Source organism: Acipenser ruthenus, chromosome 12, assembly GCF_902713425.1.
Source record: "Acipenser ruthenus chromosome 12, fAciRut3.2 maternal haplotype, whole genome shotgun sequence".
NCBI lineage: Eukaryota > Metazoa > Chordata > Actinopteri > Acipenseriformes > Acipenseridae > Acipenser > Acipenser ruthenus.
Genome location: NC_081200.1, coordinates 40,373,480 through 40,389,234, shown reverse-complemented (window position 1 = coordinate 40,389,234; position 15,755 = coordinate 40,373,480). Strand labels below are relative to the sequence as shown.

Genomic DNA, 15,755 nt, shown 5'->3' with positions numbered 1-15,755 from the left:
GACTGCATTGATCTCTTGTTACAGTGTAGGTTTCGGAGATGGCTGTGAATTGCATGGGGGTATTGATATGAAACTGCAGGGATGGAAACTATTGCATAGCAGTCCAAGCCATTCCAGGCTTCACTTTGAGCTTAGACACATGATTGTATGACCTCAAAGACAGTGAGTGTCTCCAACTGCTATGCAATGGTAAAGGTATTTCCAGAGGACAGAAAACCAAGCAGTCCTTAATCCAGGCTTAATGTACGAGACCATGACACTGCTATCTAGTGAAAGCTGACTCCTATCTTAACTCTACTAGAGCATAGGGTTTACTCACAAAGGTAATAAACTCAACCATATACAGTACAATAAGCACTTAAGAGTTTAATATGCCTTGAGTAATCCCCTCATCTGTTAACAAGTATCTTGGTCAACAGTTTTATGTTTGTTTCATAATATACAACTGTATAATACTGAAGTGGAAAACTATTTCCCAATAGATCTGACAAATGACTGTATTGCAGGGTGTGGATACTCATCTCTCTATTCTGGAGGGGCACATAATACATACTCAATTTAATTGTATTTGTTTTCTACAGGTATTAACAGCATGCATGGTAGTGGTTCCTTTGTGCATTTTAATAACTTTAGTTCATTATACCTGCTTTACCTAACCAATAACCCCAACTGCCAATATTATTATTATTATTATTATTTAATTATTTGGCAGATGCCTTTATTCAAGGTGTTACAGGTCAGTTAAAGGGTACATAAGGACATTTTTATTTTCTTGTGTTGCATGTTCCCATGTGTTGCTACAACTGTTTACTAAAGGTGTGTATTGTTTTAAATGTTTTCTTTTTTCTTTTACATTTTGACCGCCTTAAAACTTTTAAATTGCATTCCCTGCCTCAAGCTGGTTTCTCATGTACCCGCATGGACCCAGAACTACATTTCCCATCACCCTCCTGCTCACTGGTAAATCCATGTGTTACATATGTGAATAAAATAAAAAGGTCCTTATGTACCCTTCGAGGGTTACAATGCAAAATCAATACTGTAGCCAAGAAGTGTAGAATATATACTGTACTTACTGTAGACTTAACCTTTATCAATTTGCTTGAAAAACACAGGTTTAAATGTAAATGTATCAAGGGGGAAAACTAATAAACAAGCTATCTTTGTTTTGTAGCCAGTCTGTCAGTTTACAGACATATCTAATAATAAAGAGTTTCCACACCCCCAATCACAAGGCAGTGTAGCTATGCCAGGTTACTGGTATCGTTTACTTTTGCACGTGAAGCAGTTGTGTTTTCTGGCAAGCTGGTCTGTTTTACAACTTTGATACATCAACATATAGTGATGAACGACCAACAAAACCCTACGGAAACAACTACCTTCATAGGGATGTTTTGCACGGAACTCACAAAGGCACCATATTATTATGTTTATGGATTGTGGAACATGGACTGGAAACTCAAATAGTTTAGTATTAATGTATATAATACTGTTAGTTTCGTAACAGCATGTGCCCCACGTTCAACTGAGAGCAGTTTAGGCGACTGTCAACAGCAGCATGTCTACTTCAGAGATTTATGTTCTTTATTGTACACAGAAGTTGCCTTCTTTGCAGCTTCCAGGATCTCTGTAGGATACTGGACCTCAAAGCATTCTCTATCTTCATTCATTTTTATGGATAAAAGTCCAATCAAAGCTTTAAGGGTGAGACAGTGGCGCACTTCTGCTTTCACTTTTTGGACGATGCTGAAAGCACGCTGGGGTTCGGCATGCGAGTGAGGCAGACACAGCAAGACCAGCATCAGCTTCTTGAAGATGGGCAGCTCTCCTTCGCTTCTGCACATCTGTTTAAGAACAGTGCCCCAGTACTTGACAACACACACGTTGGTGTCATTTACATGAGGATTGCTTTCCGTTTTCACGTCTATAGTATCTGAAAGCTGGTACACCGAGAACTCATCCAGCAGCTGATATTCTTGCTCTCCAGTCAGGCACATTCCCACCTGAGATGCCAGGTGCAGTGCCAGTTTCCCAGACAGCTTCAGTTTCGAATCAGGGTTCAAAAACACTCCTGCATTCTTCAGCAGAGAATAATGCTCTGCAGAATTCTGCAACATCTTTTTCAAAACGGCTGTGCAAAACAGAGCTGCTTTTTTGTAGATGTTCTTCACAGTGTCTGTGTCGGTGAGGCTGCCAGCATGCACTCTCAGGTACTCTCCGACTTCAGACCCAAGATGCATCGCCTCGTTCTGCAGCAAGCCGTCCGCATCGTCCAACAGGGAAAGATCTCTTTCCGCAAGAAACTTTGCGGCCGCTTCAGGCTTCAGGAGCCTCTCGGCATACAGCTGGATGATTCGGTTTACATCTTCGTGCAGAGTCACAAGCCGGCTGTCTCTGTTCTGCAGTTTGCTGTGGAATTGGCAGAGGGGCTGCAAAGCAAACTGGAGGTACAGAAACACCAGTCGGAGCTCCTGGTTCTGCAGTCGCTCGCTGATCAGTTCCACTTTGGAGGCCCGAGACTCACAGTTTATAAAATAGGGCAGGAGAGCAGGCCACAAGTCTGACACATGTTTAATCACTTTACTCAGGTGCAGCCATCGAACAGGAGCGCACTTTATTGTTTTAAGTAACTCCAGATCAACAAGAACACCAAGGGTCTTCAGCTGGTGTTGCTTGTGTGCGCTGGAAGAAAAATAGCTGTGAATGTCAGAAACAAGTTCAGCTAATGGTGCAGACAAAGCCTCGACCCCAGCGTTGCTGCAAATCTCTGCCAGGTGACAGACCCCTCCCAAGTTCACAATGCCTGGGCTTACTGACTTCAGCCTTGACAGCACGGAGTCCTCAGTGCCTATCATCGAAGCGTCATTTTCCGACGAGAAGGCTACCAGATTTCCAGCAGGCACGTTGAACTTCCTCATCGTTTCCATCAAGCAGTCAAACACGGCCTGGCTGGTCTCTGAAACGCACCGGGGCATGTCCAGAAAGCGGATGACGTTCTTCTCAAGGTCTACGTCAAAAAACCCCACGAGGATCACCAGCAGCTTCTCCTCGCCCCAGTCCATGTTCTTGTCCAGGTAGATGCAGAACGGCAGCTTTCTGCACATGGCCACGATGTCGTTTTGATACTTTGGTCCCATTACATCCCTGGCTATGCAGGCGGCCTTGGTGCCCCCACAACTGATTTTCTTCACCACTTCCGGATCCGCGCAGTGCTTTTTAATGAACTTGAGGATGTGCTCCCCGCAGGTAAAAGACAAGTTGTGTTCGGCGATCATGGAGACGAATGCAGTCTCCGCTGCAGTGACCTTTGTAGCACAGCTATTCTGCTCGTCATGGCCCTGCGTGGACCTAACGTATAAGACGTGTTTACTGTTCTGCCGGTGCTTCTCGGAGGAGGCGTGCCGCTGTATGTCGTGCCGTCCTCCGTGGCTGATGGTGAAATCGCAGCCGCAGATCTTGCAGGTCACATGCTGGGGCCCACGCCTGCTCTCTGCGATCCAATCGAAGGATGACTTCCAGCTGCTCTGGAAGGAGGTGAATCTCCTTTTCTTCTCCGGGCTCTTAAATGGATTTTCATCTTCTACCACCAAACCCTCGCCGTCCATCGCCAAAAAGCCTGCAAGATAAAATTGCGTGTTACTTCTAGCAAAAAGACTACAGGGAAAATGAACCCCTGTACTCTGTTGTCACGATATGCCCACATCCTGCCTTTTTTATTCTTCCTATGGCTCTGTCCTGTTAATTAGAGAATGTGTATTTAGAATATTTGATTGTCAATGGTCTAGAATAACCAACCATTTACACTTAATTGGATTACACCTGACCAGTTGGAAATTACCTGACACCTGCAAAGCCGAAACATTTCCGTAGAACGCATGGATATGAATAAAACCAAAACGTTGTTTTCTGTCTATTGATTATGAAGTTTCCACAATTGTTTACTTACATCTACGTATAGCTACCGGGGAAAAAAAAAAAAAACTTCACTCCCAATATACGATCAAGTAATAAATTATAAACAAAATAAATCCATAGTTTTACAACCGAAGCTAGTGCAATTAAACAAACAAACAAACAAACATAAAATATCTTAAAAAACACAGACAGGGAGAAGCAATTACTTGCTACTTTAAAAACTGTAAGACCGGTAAAATCTTAGAACTGCCAACGGAAATTGAATTGTAATATAAATATTACAATGACATTGAATTAAATAAATGATCTTTTAGAATCCAACGCTAACATGCGAGTTCCTGAGCAACTCTTACTTTGTTGCAGCTCACAGATCAGAACCAGCGCCGTGCGCGGTTCAAAGGAGCAATATCCGGGAATTTCTTTGCATGATGGGATACATTTGTTACCCCAGCAACCATTCCGGGGTGGGGGGTGTTCTAAAATTACTCTGTCATTCACTGAGACCAATCGCAGAGCTTCAATCCATCCCACCGCCCCCACACTTTACTTTGCAATTTTCTTTTCAATGGGGTTTGTTGTTTACAAACTTCCCTGTTTGAAAGATTATCCAGATGTGTGTGTGATTATAGAATTGCGCGGCTCTCTTATAAGCAGAAAAGCTAAAACAACAACAACAAACAAACAAACAACAAAAAAGTTTATACTATGAGGTCTAGAAAGTAGAATGAACTACTTTGTTACACTAACATTCATTGTCAGTTTTTCATAATCAACAACTCTGTTTTTGATGTAAAAAAATTATAGTTGATATCAAAAATTCTATGTTGTTAAAAGGGCTTGCCATACAAACACACCTACAGCAGTCTCTCTAATGCACGTGTCTTCATTGCTCGTCAGCTTTGGATGTTTTGCAATTTTTACTAACGGTTTTTCCTTGGGTTTTTATTGCTAAGTTATGGCAACTTGAAAGACCGGTTTCTGTGATGCACTTTCAGGACCACTGCGGTTTGAGGGGGACGGTGTTCACGGTTACACAGAAACACGTCTACCTCCAGTGTTGCATAACGCTGCTGCTGTGTAGGACACAGAGGAGACATAATATAGAGAAATATTTCTGTTGATTTTGTTTAATTTTATTTATTTTTTTCGTAAGAAACGTTTGTGAAGACGGTGCTGTTGGCTTCCACAATGAGACGAAAAAAAGGATTGTCTTTTTAAAATACAGGAAGTTGGGTATTTATTGTACTCCGCCTCAGGCAAGTACAGCAACAACTCAGGAACAGTTGATATTTGGGTAAGTTTGGAAACTAATCTAGAGATAATCTAGAGTATTTATAGTACCGTCAATATTTTTTGCTCTCAAGATTTGAGTGTTAACTACGCCCTGCCCGGCTGCATTCGTTAAACAAATAAGTGATCACCTGCAAGTTATTTTGTGTCATTCTCAAGTCCTAGATGCCTTCACAAAGAAATCACTGACAGTTCAGGATCAGCAATGGAAATGGAATTACATATAATGTTGAATTAAAAGGAGTTTCAATACCAACCCGTGATCCCAGAGTCTTGACAGATAGCTTAGGTGTCGATTTACACCTGACCCTTATACAAGTCATGTTTGCCACAGTAAATTTGCGCAGTAAAGTTTTCCCAAGGTTGTACTGTGCGTCTACCATGGTTTGCTATATTTCTAAATATGCTTTACCATATATATCTGTGATTTACAATGCTTAGCCATGCTTTCGCTATTCTTTATTACACTTTGCTATGCTTTTACTATGGGAAAGTTTTAACAGGGATACCCTGCCAAGATAAGTTTACAGCACTTATGAATCAGCTGCCTAGATTTAGGAGTCACCACAGATTATATATATATATGTGTGTGTGTGTGTGTGTGTGTGTGTGTGTGTGTGTGTGTGTGTGTGTGTGTGTGTGTGTGTGTGTGTGTGTGTGTGTTTTTCTTCAAAAGAGCCAACTTCCCATTGTTCTGATATGTTAAACTAATATAATTTAGCATTACTGTTGAGATTACCAACAATGTGCGCTGTTATAATTTGACTTCTCAGGTTTTTAACAGTAACCCAGAAAATAAAACAATGAAGACTGATTTCTGTCTTCGATTTCTGAGGAGTAGCAACCTCCTCCCCTGCCAGAGACCCTGTAGGACTTGGAGAACCAGCTGGCAAAGAGGACTAAGAACAACGTATTTAAGTAAAACCCCAAAGCCATGTGTTTCAGAGCAAATCAGCATACCGCTGCTGCACTCTCCATCCAAGGCTTGGAGGCTTTGTAGCTTTCATGGACAAGGTCAGCCCCTTGCATCAACAAGCCTGCATCCATGCAGGAACTTTACCCAAATTAGCCCTGCTAGATCCCAAGGACAGAGCCTAACATGGCCAAAACAGATGCAATTTCATACCATCCTTGGAAGAAGTTCACTCCCTGTTGTGCTGCCCATCTCCACTGACCAGTCACCAGCAGCTCAGCAGTGCAGCGGGTCCTTCCACACCTCTGTCCCTGCTAGGGCCCTGCCTGCACCACTTATATGGATGGCCCTGAAACCTCTCCAGAAACTGGCTGCGATAATAATAGGAAGGTAGGCTTTTGCAACTGGGAAACAAATCTTTCTTGACGGTATAAGATAGTGTTTTAAATTAGAAGTGTTGCAAAGTTAGCTAGCTTGCCCCAGCGGGATTGTGTTTATGTATTTATTCCGTTTCATTTGAGTTTGAATTTCATGTGCTGCTCTTCTGAACGAAGGCTATGGAAATTGTGTCTGCCACCACAATTTAAGGTATCCAGGTTGTAGTGTTTATTTTTTGCTGTAGTTTACATGTGTGAGCACGTGCCCACAGTGAGACATCCGCAGAATGAAGTTGCTGCAGATATTTCCTGTTTTCCAGTGTTCGCTCCATGTCTGTCTGCAGGAGTATTCGTAAATGGTGGAAATCCCTCCCTTCTAACAAGCGGGAGCTGTTCCGGCAGAGCGTGTGGAGAAGCAGGTGGAGGATCTGTGCAGGGGTGTGCGGGCTGGCCGTGGTGGTCACAGTCTTCTTCTGCACTCACCTGGACGAGGCTCCCGTCACGGGCCGCAGCCGACTGCTGGTGTTCAGCAGCGAGCATTTCAAAGAGCTGTCCACGTTCACAGCTGAAGGGGTAAGGCTGCTGTTCTCAATGTGTTTCAGGACAAGCTCCCATCCCGGGGTAGTGGGGAGCAGGCGGATCTGTTCCACCCCTGCACTGTGCGTCGACTTCCCATTCCGAGACGTTGCGAGACGTTGCGAGTACATTAATTAGCTTGTGCCCTTATCAGTATACTGTGTCACACAGTAGACTTGAATAACTGCAAGTTGCAGAATTACCCATTTGTTCCTTTTTTAAAAAATTTTTTCAAAATATTTGGACTAGCCCACCTAATGTATTGTCTGTCCAGGGAATTGTAAAATTGTAAAAGTCCTATATTTTCCTGCATAAGGGCCCTCTCTGCATTTAGATTTGTAACTAACTACTGTTTTTACTGGCCCATGTCTCGAAAAAGAATAAAGTGGCTAAGCGAAGCCTTTCAATATATATTTCAGCCATTTTAACATGCACGTAACTACAGGCCAAACTGCGATCTCCAACGGCCTCTGTACTGTAAAGCTGCATCTTAAATGGACTTCCCGAACAACCAGGCTCTAGGAGAAAGGCTTGGTGAATATCACCCAATGTATGCTAAGGAATGTATTTCTTGTCACTGGTACTGGCTGATCCCATCACGTCCTGGCTGTATTTCACAGCACTGGTGTCCAGTAAGATGCTCGACACTGCTGTGCAATGGGAGTTATTTCCATCCCTGCTGTCTCTGCAGTACTTGGAAGAGTTCAAGGACACGATGGTCCCGCTGCAGGACCCCAGGCACAGGGCAGTGGAGATGGTGGTGAGGCACCTGGTGGAGCGGAACCAGGACGTCCCCGAGGTGTCCCAGATCCCCTGGACTGTCAGGGTGGTGGAGAGCTCCGACATCAACGCCTTTGTTCTAGCGGTAAGAGGATTTAACAAGAAAAAACAATCACAACAAATGCGTGCTTCGTTTGTTGTAGTAACCCCCCTGTACCTCTGAAATCTCAGCAAGTTACAATGGCTATGTTTAGAAATACTAAACTCAACAGGGATGGAAATTAGACTCCCATTGCATTGCATAGCAATTTCACCTATGAACTGTATTAGCTTATTAAACTTGTAGTAAAACTAGGAATGGATCCAACTGCTATGCAATGGGAGCCTTATTACCATCCCTGATTAATGCATTAAATGACAAACATTTCGATTAGAAGTCTTTTTCACTGACTTACCGAGTTCCATTTCCTTCCAATACAGTATGCACAGTTGACAGTGGGCTGAATGTGCTAAGAGTGTAAGGAAAGAGGTCATGAAAAGATTGATTGAGATGCAGATGTGCTGCTATCAGGGAAAGAATGTTTTATTGCCTGGGAAAGTAAAATTTAATAATAAAATGAACAGAACTGATCTCGACCTGGTGCAATTAACAGTTGTCTGGTCAAAATGTTGCTGACACACGGAGATAAGGCAGCAACTAAGCGTTGCGCCCGAAGGGGTGTAGAAACTGTATAAAACAGCAGGCCTTTGGAGGTGCATTTAAGACGCAGTCCTCTCCTGACGACTCGCCGTCCTGTGCCCATGCTTAGGTAGATCAGGTAATTGATAACTGCGTCATTTCTGTTTATAACCAGGTGCTACATTATTTTGTCTATTTATCTCTACAGAACGGACAGGTTTTTGTGTTCACTGGAATGCTAGAAGCGGTAGCAGATGTTCACCAGCTCTCGTTCATTCTCGGCCATGAAATGGCACACGCGATAATAGGACATACGGTAAGAACAACCAGCCTTGTCTGCATTGTTTTAGAAACTTTGTTTTTTCTAAATAGTGTTCACGTCAAATATTGATTGGAGCAAAAACCACACGAGAGAATCATGCAGAACACACACAGTGGAATATTAAACACAAGAGAATCATGCAGAACACACACAGTGGAATATTAAACACAAGAGAATCATGCAGGACACACACAGTGGAATGTTAAACACAAGAGAATCATGCAGGACACACACAGTGGAATGTTAAACACAAGAGAATCATGCGGGACACACACAGTGGAATGTTAAACAGGTCATGAATAATATTGGCTTAATGAAATGACATGAAGCATCCCAAGTATCATTGTCAATTTGGTTTATTTTAACAGTGAAGGATCTTAATATCTCCAGCCTAAAATTTACAACCCTGACTTGTCAGGTTGCAATGAATTTGTATTGAACACAATGATGTTAGTTAGTTAGTGGGTCAACAAATCACCCCTGGGGGTAAACGTTAGCTGAATTAAAATGAACATCACCGCTGTGTAGGTCATTGTAAGAGACCCATACAGTATGAGGTCTGTGCCAAATCAAGATCTTCTTATAATCTTGGTCCAGTTTCACAAAGCAGTTCAAGTTGGCAGCAGTCTGCTAATCCATTTCGCTTCCATTAAAAAAAAAAAATATAGAAAATAATACATTTATCCTTTAATCATATAGACTTGCTGAGTGGATTTCTACTAAACTTTACCGTTCTGTCTTAAAATATTGTTTTTTGAAACAGATGCAAATAAGATAGCTTGCTAGCTAGCAGCCTGCTCAGTGCTAGCAGCGCTTTGTCAAACTGGACCCTGCCTTCTATTGTGCTTTCAGGCAGAGCAGGCCAGTCTGGTGCACTTTGTGGATTTCCTGTCTCTGATCTTCCTGACAGCAATCTGGGCTATTTGTCCTCGTGACAGCCTCGCCATCGTGGGACAGTGGGTTCAAAGCAAATTATCCCAGGTAAGAGCACAAAACAAAAAAGAGGAGGAGGAGGATTTGTAACTCAGCAAGCTGGGGTGTCACCCGGTTTGAAGGACCCCTCTTCCCTCAGCACCTGCATTCATCTTTGTGGAGACTCGGTCTTCTCCACTTTCAATGCTCCAGTCTCCTGCCTCCCCCTGTCAGGCTGTGCTCCTGCACAAGCTTGTGATGAGTCGCTTGCTTCCAGGACCAGTTCATCATTCCCTCTCAGAGACAACTGCAGAAGCAGCCCAGCATCCACACCACGGAGGCAGGCTGACAGAAAACACACAGACTAACTGCAGCCAGCTCTCCTTAACCCTTTAAGGTACACATGCTGTGGCTCCAGAAAGAATTTGAACTAGAAAGAAATTAGGGTCAACTGAATGTGTTTTCTGAGATATATTTTACTGAACGGTGGTATTGTTTTCGAGTGGGGATCTTTGAGAAGTTGGGGAATTTATGCAAGTCAAGTTCGTTCTAATGTGGATTGACTGCATATTTTACTTGATGGCCTTTTGAAATTTCTCGTTCAATTAAGCAAAGTGAATGTTGGCCAGCTAATAGCAGCAGGAGAGAATGTTTTCTTTGAAGTGTACATTTACTGATTTGCTTCTGGTCTAATTCATATTAAAAGACGCTCAGGGCTTACTTTAAATATCAGTGTTTCTCAACTTGCAGAGAACTCCACTGCAAACCATGATTAAATTGATCTGGCTAAACTGCTGGGCTCTGTGAGTAGATTTGCAAGTGCTGGATTTTGTGCATTTTTAAAGAGAATTGCCCAGAGGCCTCCATTAACCATCGACACACTTTAGAAAGACAAATATTGAAGGTACAGATCCACCTTTAGGCAATCTAGCCATATTTCATAGACTGAGCTGATTGTTTTTCCCATTATATATTTTTTAGATATGGTTGCCATTCTTTGTTCGAATCCCGTTTCAGTCTATTTCTTCAAGTTTAATTACCTGTTGGAATTTTTTCTAAGAGCTTAGTAGTAGATCATGATTGTTATTCCCTTGGTATGCAGAAAGTCTGTGGTACTGCAAACAGAGAAGCACTATTTTCCTGTGCACTCTATCTATGATTGAAGAATACAGAGTCATTCAGAAATAAGCACAGAAGATGTGATGCCAGGGTGCTCGCACAAATTATAATTCTTTGTCATTATCATCAGCATTTTAGTCACACATTGCCAGCATATGCTTCATGTTGCGTTATAAAGTATTTGTATGATTTCTTACGGTTGCATTAGTAACATGTTCTTAATTTAATTTTCATTACATGAGAGTAGCTGTTATCTGCTTCTTGCAAATACTGAACTCCGCTTTCACCAATGAGATAGAAGTGGTGAGGACCAACCAAGCCGTAGCTTCATTATAATATACAAGCTTTTAGCGCTTTTCCTCCTCCAGGTAACGGATTTCCTATTGGTCCGGTGTTGATGGCTGAAGTGTAATGCTGGCTCCAGGGATCAGCCTATTTGACACTTCTCTGGACCCTCAGCACAAACAACAGCGCTGATGTTGGCTCCAGGGATCCACTAAAGTGCAGCTGTAACACTGTATTGCCAAAGCTTGTTATAACGAAACCAGTCTCATATTGTTTAGAACACCCTTCACACATTTCTAGATGCATTGTTTAAATATATAGAAGATGTTTATAACAGTTTCCTTATACTAAAGTGCAATTGTAAATGGGTGCTTCATACAAGTGCTCTCTCTTTTCTTGCAGTTCATGTTTGATCGGCCCTACAGCAGAAAGTTGGAGGCAGAAGCAGACAAGGTTGGACTGCAGATGGCTGCGAAGGTCGGTCAAAAGTCATTGCTTGATGCTCGATTGGCTGTTGCCATGACATTAACGCATACTCATCTCTCCTGATTGGTTATACAGACCTTTAGTCTGGTCTGGAACAACCCATTTCAGAACACTCTATAGCATTAAACCTACTGGAACACTTATCACCCCTGGAAACCCGGGTTCGATTTCCACTGGGGGTATGGGTCACCAGTCTGAAATGAGATCTGGCATTCGTGTTGTAATAAGCTTTATTTTCTATATAACATTTACTTTGTATAATCTGTGTGTGTGTTTTACCTGTTGGAGTAAGATTACTTTTCTATATAGCATTTACTTTGTATAACGTGTGTGTATGTGTTTGAAAACACATTGTTACAGTTAGTTTGTAAAACCCCACAGTTGGGTGTGGTCCTGTGTGCTGAGAATGTGTTTAGAGTTGGCGGAAGAGAATTAGGTCGGAGAAGCCAGAAAAAATGTGGAAAAGAACAGGAGTGTCAGTCCCTGAAGATAGCCACACCCAAACAGCATCCACACAGCAAACTCAGACAGAGTCTATATAAGTTAGAACTAGAGACTAGTTCATTGTGTTTCCTCACAACCAAAAGCAATATCTTAATTTGTCAGGGGGATTTGTCCAGACGTGGTAAATATGACTTTCATTCTGTTTAAGCTATCAACTTATAAACTAATATGTCTAGAAGTTGTTGCATGTTTATATATGCATACATCAGTCCTACAATTTAAACTATGATTAATGTTAATTATTGGTAAAAGGATATTAACCTTACACTGTGTGATGGTCCATTTCTTTTTGGTGTAATGATATTATCTCAGAATAACTGTAATCTGATATGTCGTGGTAGAATATAATTTGAGGCATGTTAAATTACTGTTTACCGTACATTTAGTTGTACTACGTGTTGCATATTCAATTTGAATAAAAACATACATATCAAAATTGAATAATTATTACAGAGAATAAGAACTAATTATTGTATCAATAAAAATCCACCCCATCAATTTCACCCCATCCACTTTTATGATTTTAATAAACAAAAAAAGTGTAAATAAAAAATAACTTTGGCTTAAGAAAAGAAAAAGAAACAATAAAAACTTGAGCGTGTTTGTAAAGCACTTGGAGAGCGTGTTTGGGTGAAAGGCGCTATACATCCCTTGCTCTCTGCTTCCCCCTAGGCGTGTGCTGACGTCAGGGCCGGGCCTGTGTTCTGGCAGCAGATGATGGTCACAGAGACGCTGACAGGGGAGCCCAGAGTGCCGGAGTGGCTTTCAACTCACCCGTCTCATGAGAACCGTGCAGAGCAGCTGGACCGGCTAATACCCCAGGTAGACAGGAATCCTTTAACCCTACCAAACACAATACACCAGGTCATGAGGGCCATTCCACTGCAGGTTCAACAGCTAACATGATAGGATGAACTACTTCACGGTCTGGATGGAGGTGTAATTGGTTCAATTAAACAATTTAGAACAGGACTGGAAACGCCAACTCTGGCTACCATGTTTATAAAGTGAGCTAGACAAAATAAAAATACAGCTCCCACGTTGTTTGACTTTTCGATTGCATTTGTCTTGATGAGCATCTTTTAAACATATTTATACTTGCTTACTAAACACTGTATTAAAAAAAACAAAGGTTCAGCCAATGCATTCAATATTCATGCACATCTGCTTTTAAATTATACACTATGCAGTAGTTTTATTTCCAATAAATGCTTTATAAAGCTTTAACATATGGTCTTGCATGCATATTGCATATAGTAAATGCACCGAGGTGGCTTGCTGTAGCGCACGTTAAGAACAACGATGTGGGCATGAAACTTTAATAAAGCAAAGTGTTTTGCACTCTCTGCATGTTAAAAATGAATTCAGCAGATGGAAGGAATGTGTTGTGGGACGCTGCTGATATAGTGCTTGCATTTAACTGATTTCAATTGTGTGAATGGAAGTAGCAGTTTCTGTGATGGGAAGAGCAGTTCAGTGTCTCTGGGATATTTTACAAGGATTTTTTCTGATTTGATAAGCAACGGAAACTGTTTGTGTTTCGATGTCAAAATCGCATTACACCTGATCAAACAGTGTCATGCAATAACAATAACGATACAAAAAGAAGTAGAGATTATTTATGTATTTTATTTTTTTCTGCATGAACTTGATGCAACAGTCCAAGCTGTTCCTTATACGTTATCTCCTGAAGCTGCATCAATCAAAACAGCTATAAATGATTTACACGTGATTTATAGAATTGTGGTATTTAGTTTCTACAGCTGACATCAGCTTGCACTTCATAATTCAAATTTATTCAAAACAGTGAGTCTGCTTATCTGATCTGCCACATCAGGTATGTGACTAATACAATACCGAAAGTAGAACACTCCTGACACACGCCCTCTGTGTGTGTGTGTGTGTGTGTGTGTGTGTGTGTGTGTGTGTGTAGAATGCTCTAACTTATTCTGCACTTTGCTTGGTAAATGCAGGCTCTGAAACTCCGGGAAAGCTGTAATTGCCCCGCTCTGCCTGCGGAAGACCCCCGTTCTGTGTTCCTGCAGAGCGTCAAGCTCCTGTTGCAACAGGTCCCAGTGGAAGAGAAGGAGGGGGAGCCCAAGAACACCAGGGACCCCCCTAAGATCGAGAGTCGCCCTGTTCTGCTGCCCGTCCGCCTGGGGAAAGAGAAAGTGTTTGCAGCGAATGCACTGCAGGAACCGCTGAGCATCTCTCCTCAGAGATAGGGGGCATCTTGTTAGCCCTCGACAGGAGGGGAGCTTTGGGTGATGCACTCACAACCCCAGGGTCTCTATTGAAGCGAGCTCAGAGAGGTCAGACTCAAAAGATGGAAAGCTCAGCAGCTGAGAAATAGGGGAAACACACAGGGTATGAATCCGGTATAGCCCAGGCTTGAAACATTGGAGAATCGTTGCTCATAATTAACCCTTTCTTTTTAATGTCCAAGATTAACTAATGGATACCGGGTTATCATTAATTATGTTTTGTGCAGTGAATGGAATAACCAGCACATTCGAAAAGAATATATCTATAGACCTATATTTGATTGGGTACATTGGGATTATTTGACCGTATAACCATATTAAAAAAGAGCTATTTTATTCTGTATGTGTTTTTGTTTAAATGGAGGGATGGCGGAGGAGAGAAAGCAACACAGACAAAATACTTTTGGTCATTCATTAAATTGTGATCCCTGGTATATTTTTCATACAGTCAACTCATAAATCAATGGACTCAGATTAGCCAAGAGCCCTTGCATGTCTCTGCTTGAAATGCAGTGCTATCTTTTTTTAATGTAGAGCGGGGCAATACAAAATTGGCTTTTTACATTTATTTCGGAGTGATTTCTTCTGTGTTAAAATTATAAAAGAAACAGATTACAAAGGGAATACATTTATTACAAATTATTATTATTATTATTATTATTATTATTATTATTATTATTATTATTATTATTATTATTATTTATTAGCAGAAAATGGAATATAAATTGAATAATACTTCAACATACGCACACATACAGCTACAGGAACATAATTACATTGTAGGGAAACTAGTCAAAAGGCATGGTTTGTATTTTTTAAATTAAACAAGTTGCTGCACATTTCAAATAATATTTCGTAATGCGTCCCAGTCGACAAACCCATTATTTTTTTTAATGAGATTTATCTTGTTTGCAGTGTGGAAGTTGGTTTTCATAATACCTGTTCTGTGTAGTTAAATCAATTGATGCCTGTTTATTACATTCTTCATTCATTTTGCTGAATGTTAGCTGTTCAGACACCTTGTTGGCAGTGCAGTTTGTTTACATGCTCTCTTTGTTTAAGCTGTAGGGGGAATTCTGTGTCGCATGGCAAACAAAAAAATTAGATTGCAGGAAACTCGCTGACCTTGAAAAAGATAAAAAATAGCTTACGTTTATTTTAGGCCATAGAATTTGAGTGAAACTGGAATAAAAATGTGTTTTTGGGTCAGTTGATGGTAGGCATTGCGATCCCTCCTCGCTCCGGTAAGTAGAAACACAATCACTGTCAGCATGGGAGAAGAAGAGTGTGGCTCTGACTGCACCAGCACCATGGCTAGGGCTGTGTGACTGTCAATGGAGCATTTATTCAGTATAGCAAACACATCACAAAATAAAAAAAAAATAAAATAAAA

At 41.4% G+C, this 15,755-nt stretch overlaps 2 protein-coding genes across 3 annotated transcripts; one reads left to right on the top strand and one right to left on the bottom strand.

Moving 5' to 3' along the window:
• Window positions 1–148: 148 nt before the first annotated feature.
• Window positions 149–4,371, bottom strand: LOC117417004 (uncharacterized). The gene is made up of 2 exons (XM_034028577.3): window positions 4,269–4,371; window positions 149–3,616 (listed from the first exon to the last, which is right to left on the bottom strand). Exon 2 carries the CDS (start codon window positions 3,603–3,605, stop codon window positions 1,563–1,565), a length of 2,043 nt encoding a protein of 680 aa, XP_033884468.3. The 5' UTR covers window positions 3,606–3,616; window positions 4,269–4,371; the 3' UTR covers window positions 149–1,562.
• A 419-nt stretch (window positions 4,372–4,790) lies between these two features.
• Window positions 4,791–14,698, top strand: LOC117416684 (metalloendopeptidase OMA1, mitochondrial). Of its 2 annotated transcripts, XM_034028021.3 has the most exons (9): window positions 4,791–5,209; window positions 5,979–6,508; window positions 6,840–7,068; window positions 7,763–7,936; window positions 8,679–8,786; window positions 9,645–9,773; window positions 11,511–11,585; window positions 12,771–12,920; window positions 14,072–14,698. In XM_034028021.3, the coding sequence occupies exons 2-9, from the start codon at window positions 6,009–6,011 to the stop codon at window positions 14,321–14,323; spliced, it is 1,617 nt and encodes a 538-aa protein (XP_033883912.2). In that variant the 5' UTR covers window positions 4,791–5,209; window positions 5,979–6,008; the 3' UTR covers window positions 14,324–14,698. The 2 variants fall into 2 exon arrangements, with proteins under 2 accessions (XP_033883912.2, XP_058891121.1); XM_059035138.1 differs by lacking the exon at window positions 5,979–6,508 and having other exon boundaries at window positions 4,794–5,209.
• The last annotated feature ends 1,057 nt before the right edge of the window (window positions 14,699–15,755 follow it).

Excerpts from the sequence above, each read along its gene's own strand:
- LOC117416684 (XM_034028021.3), top strand. The coding sequence starts at position 6,009 with ATGAAGACTGATTTCTGTCTTCGATTTCTGAGGAGTAGCAACCTCCTC. Across the intron at positions 9,774-11,510 it reads TTCAAAGCAAATTATCCCAG|TTCATGTTTGATCGGCCCTA; the intron begins GTAAGAGCACAA and ends CTTTTCTTGCAG. Across the intron at positions 12,921-14,071 it reads TGGACCGGCTAATACCCCAG|GCTCTGAAACTCCGGGAAAG; the intron begins GTAGACAGGAAT and ends TGGTAAATGCAG.
- LOC117417004 (XM_034028577.3), bottom strand. The coding sequence starts at position 3,605 with ATGGACGGCGAGGGTTTGGTGGTAGAAGATGAAAATCCATTTAAGAGC.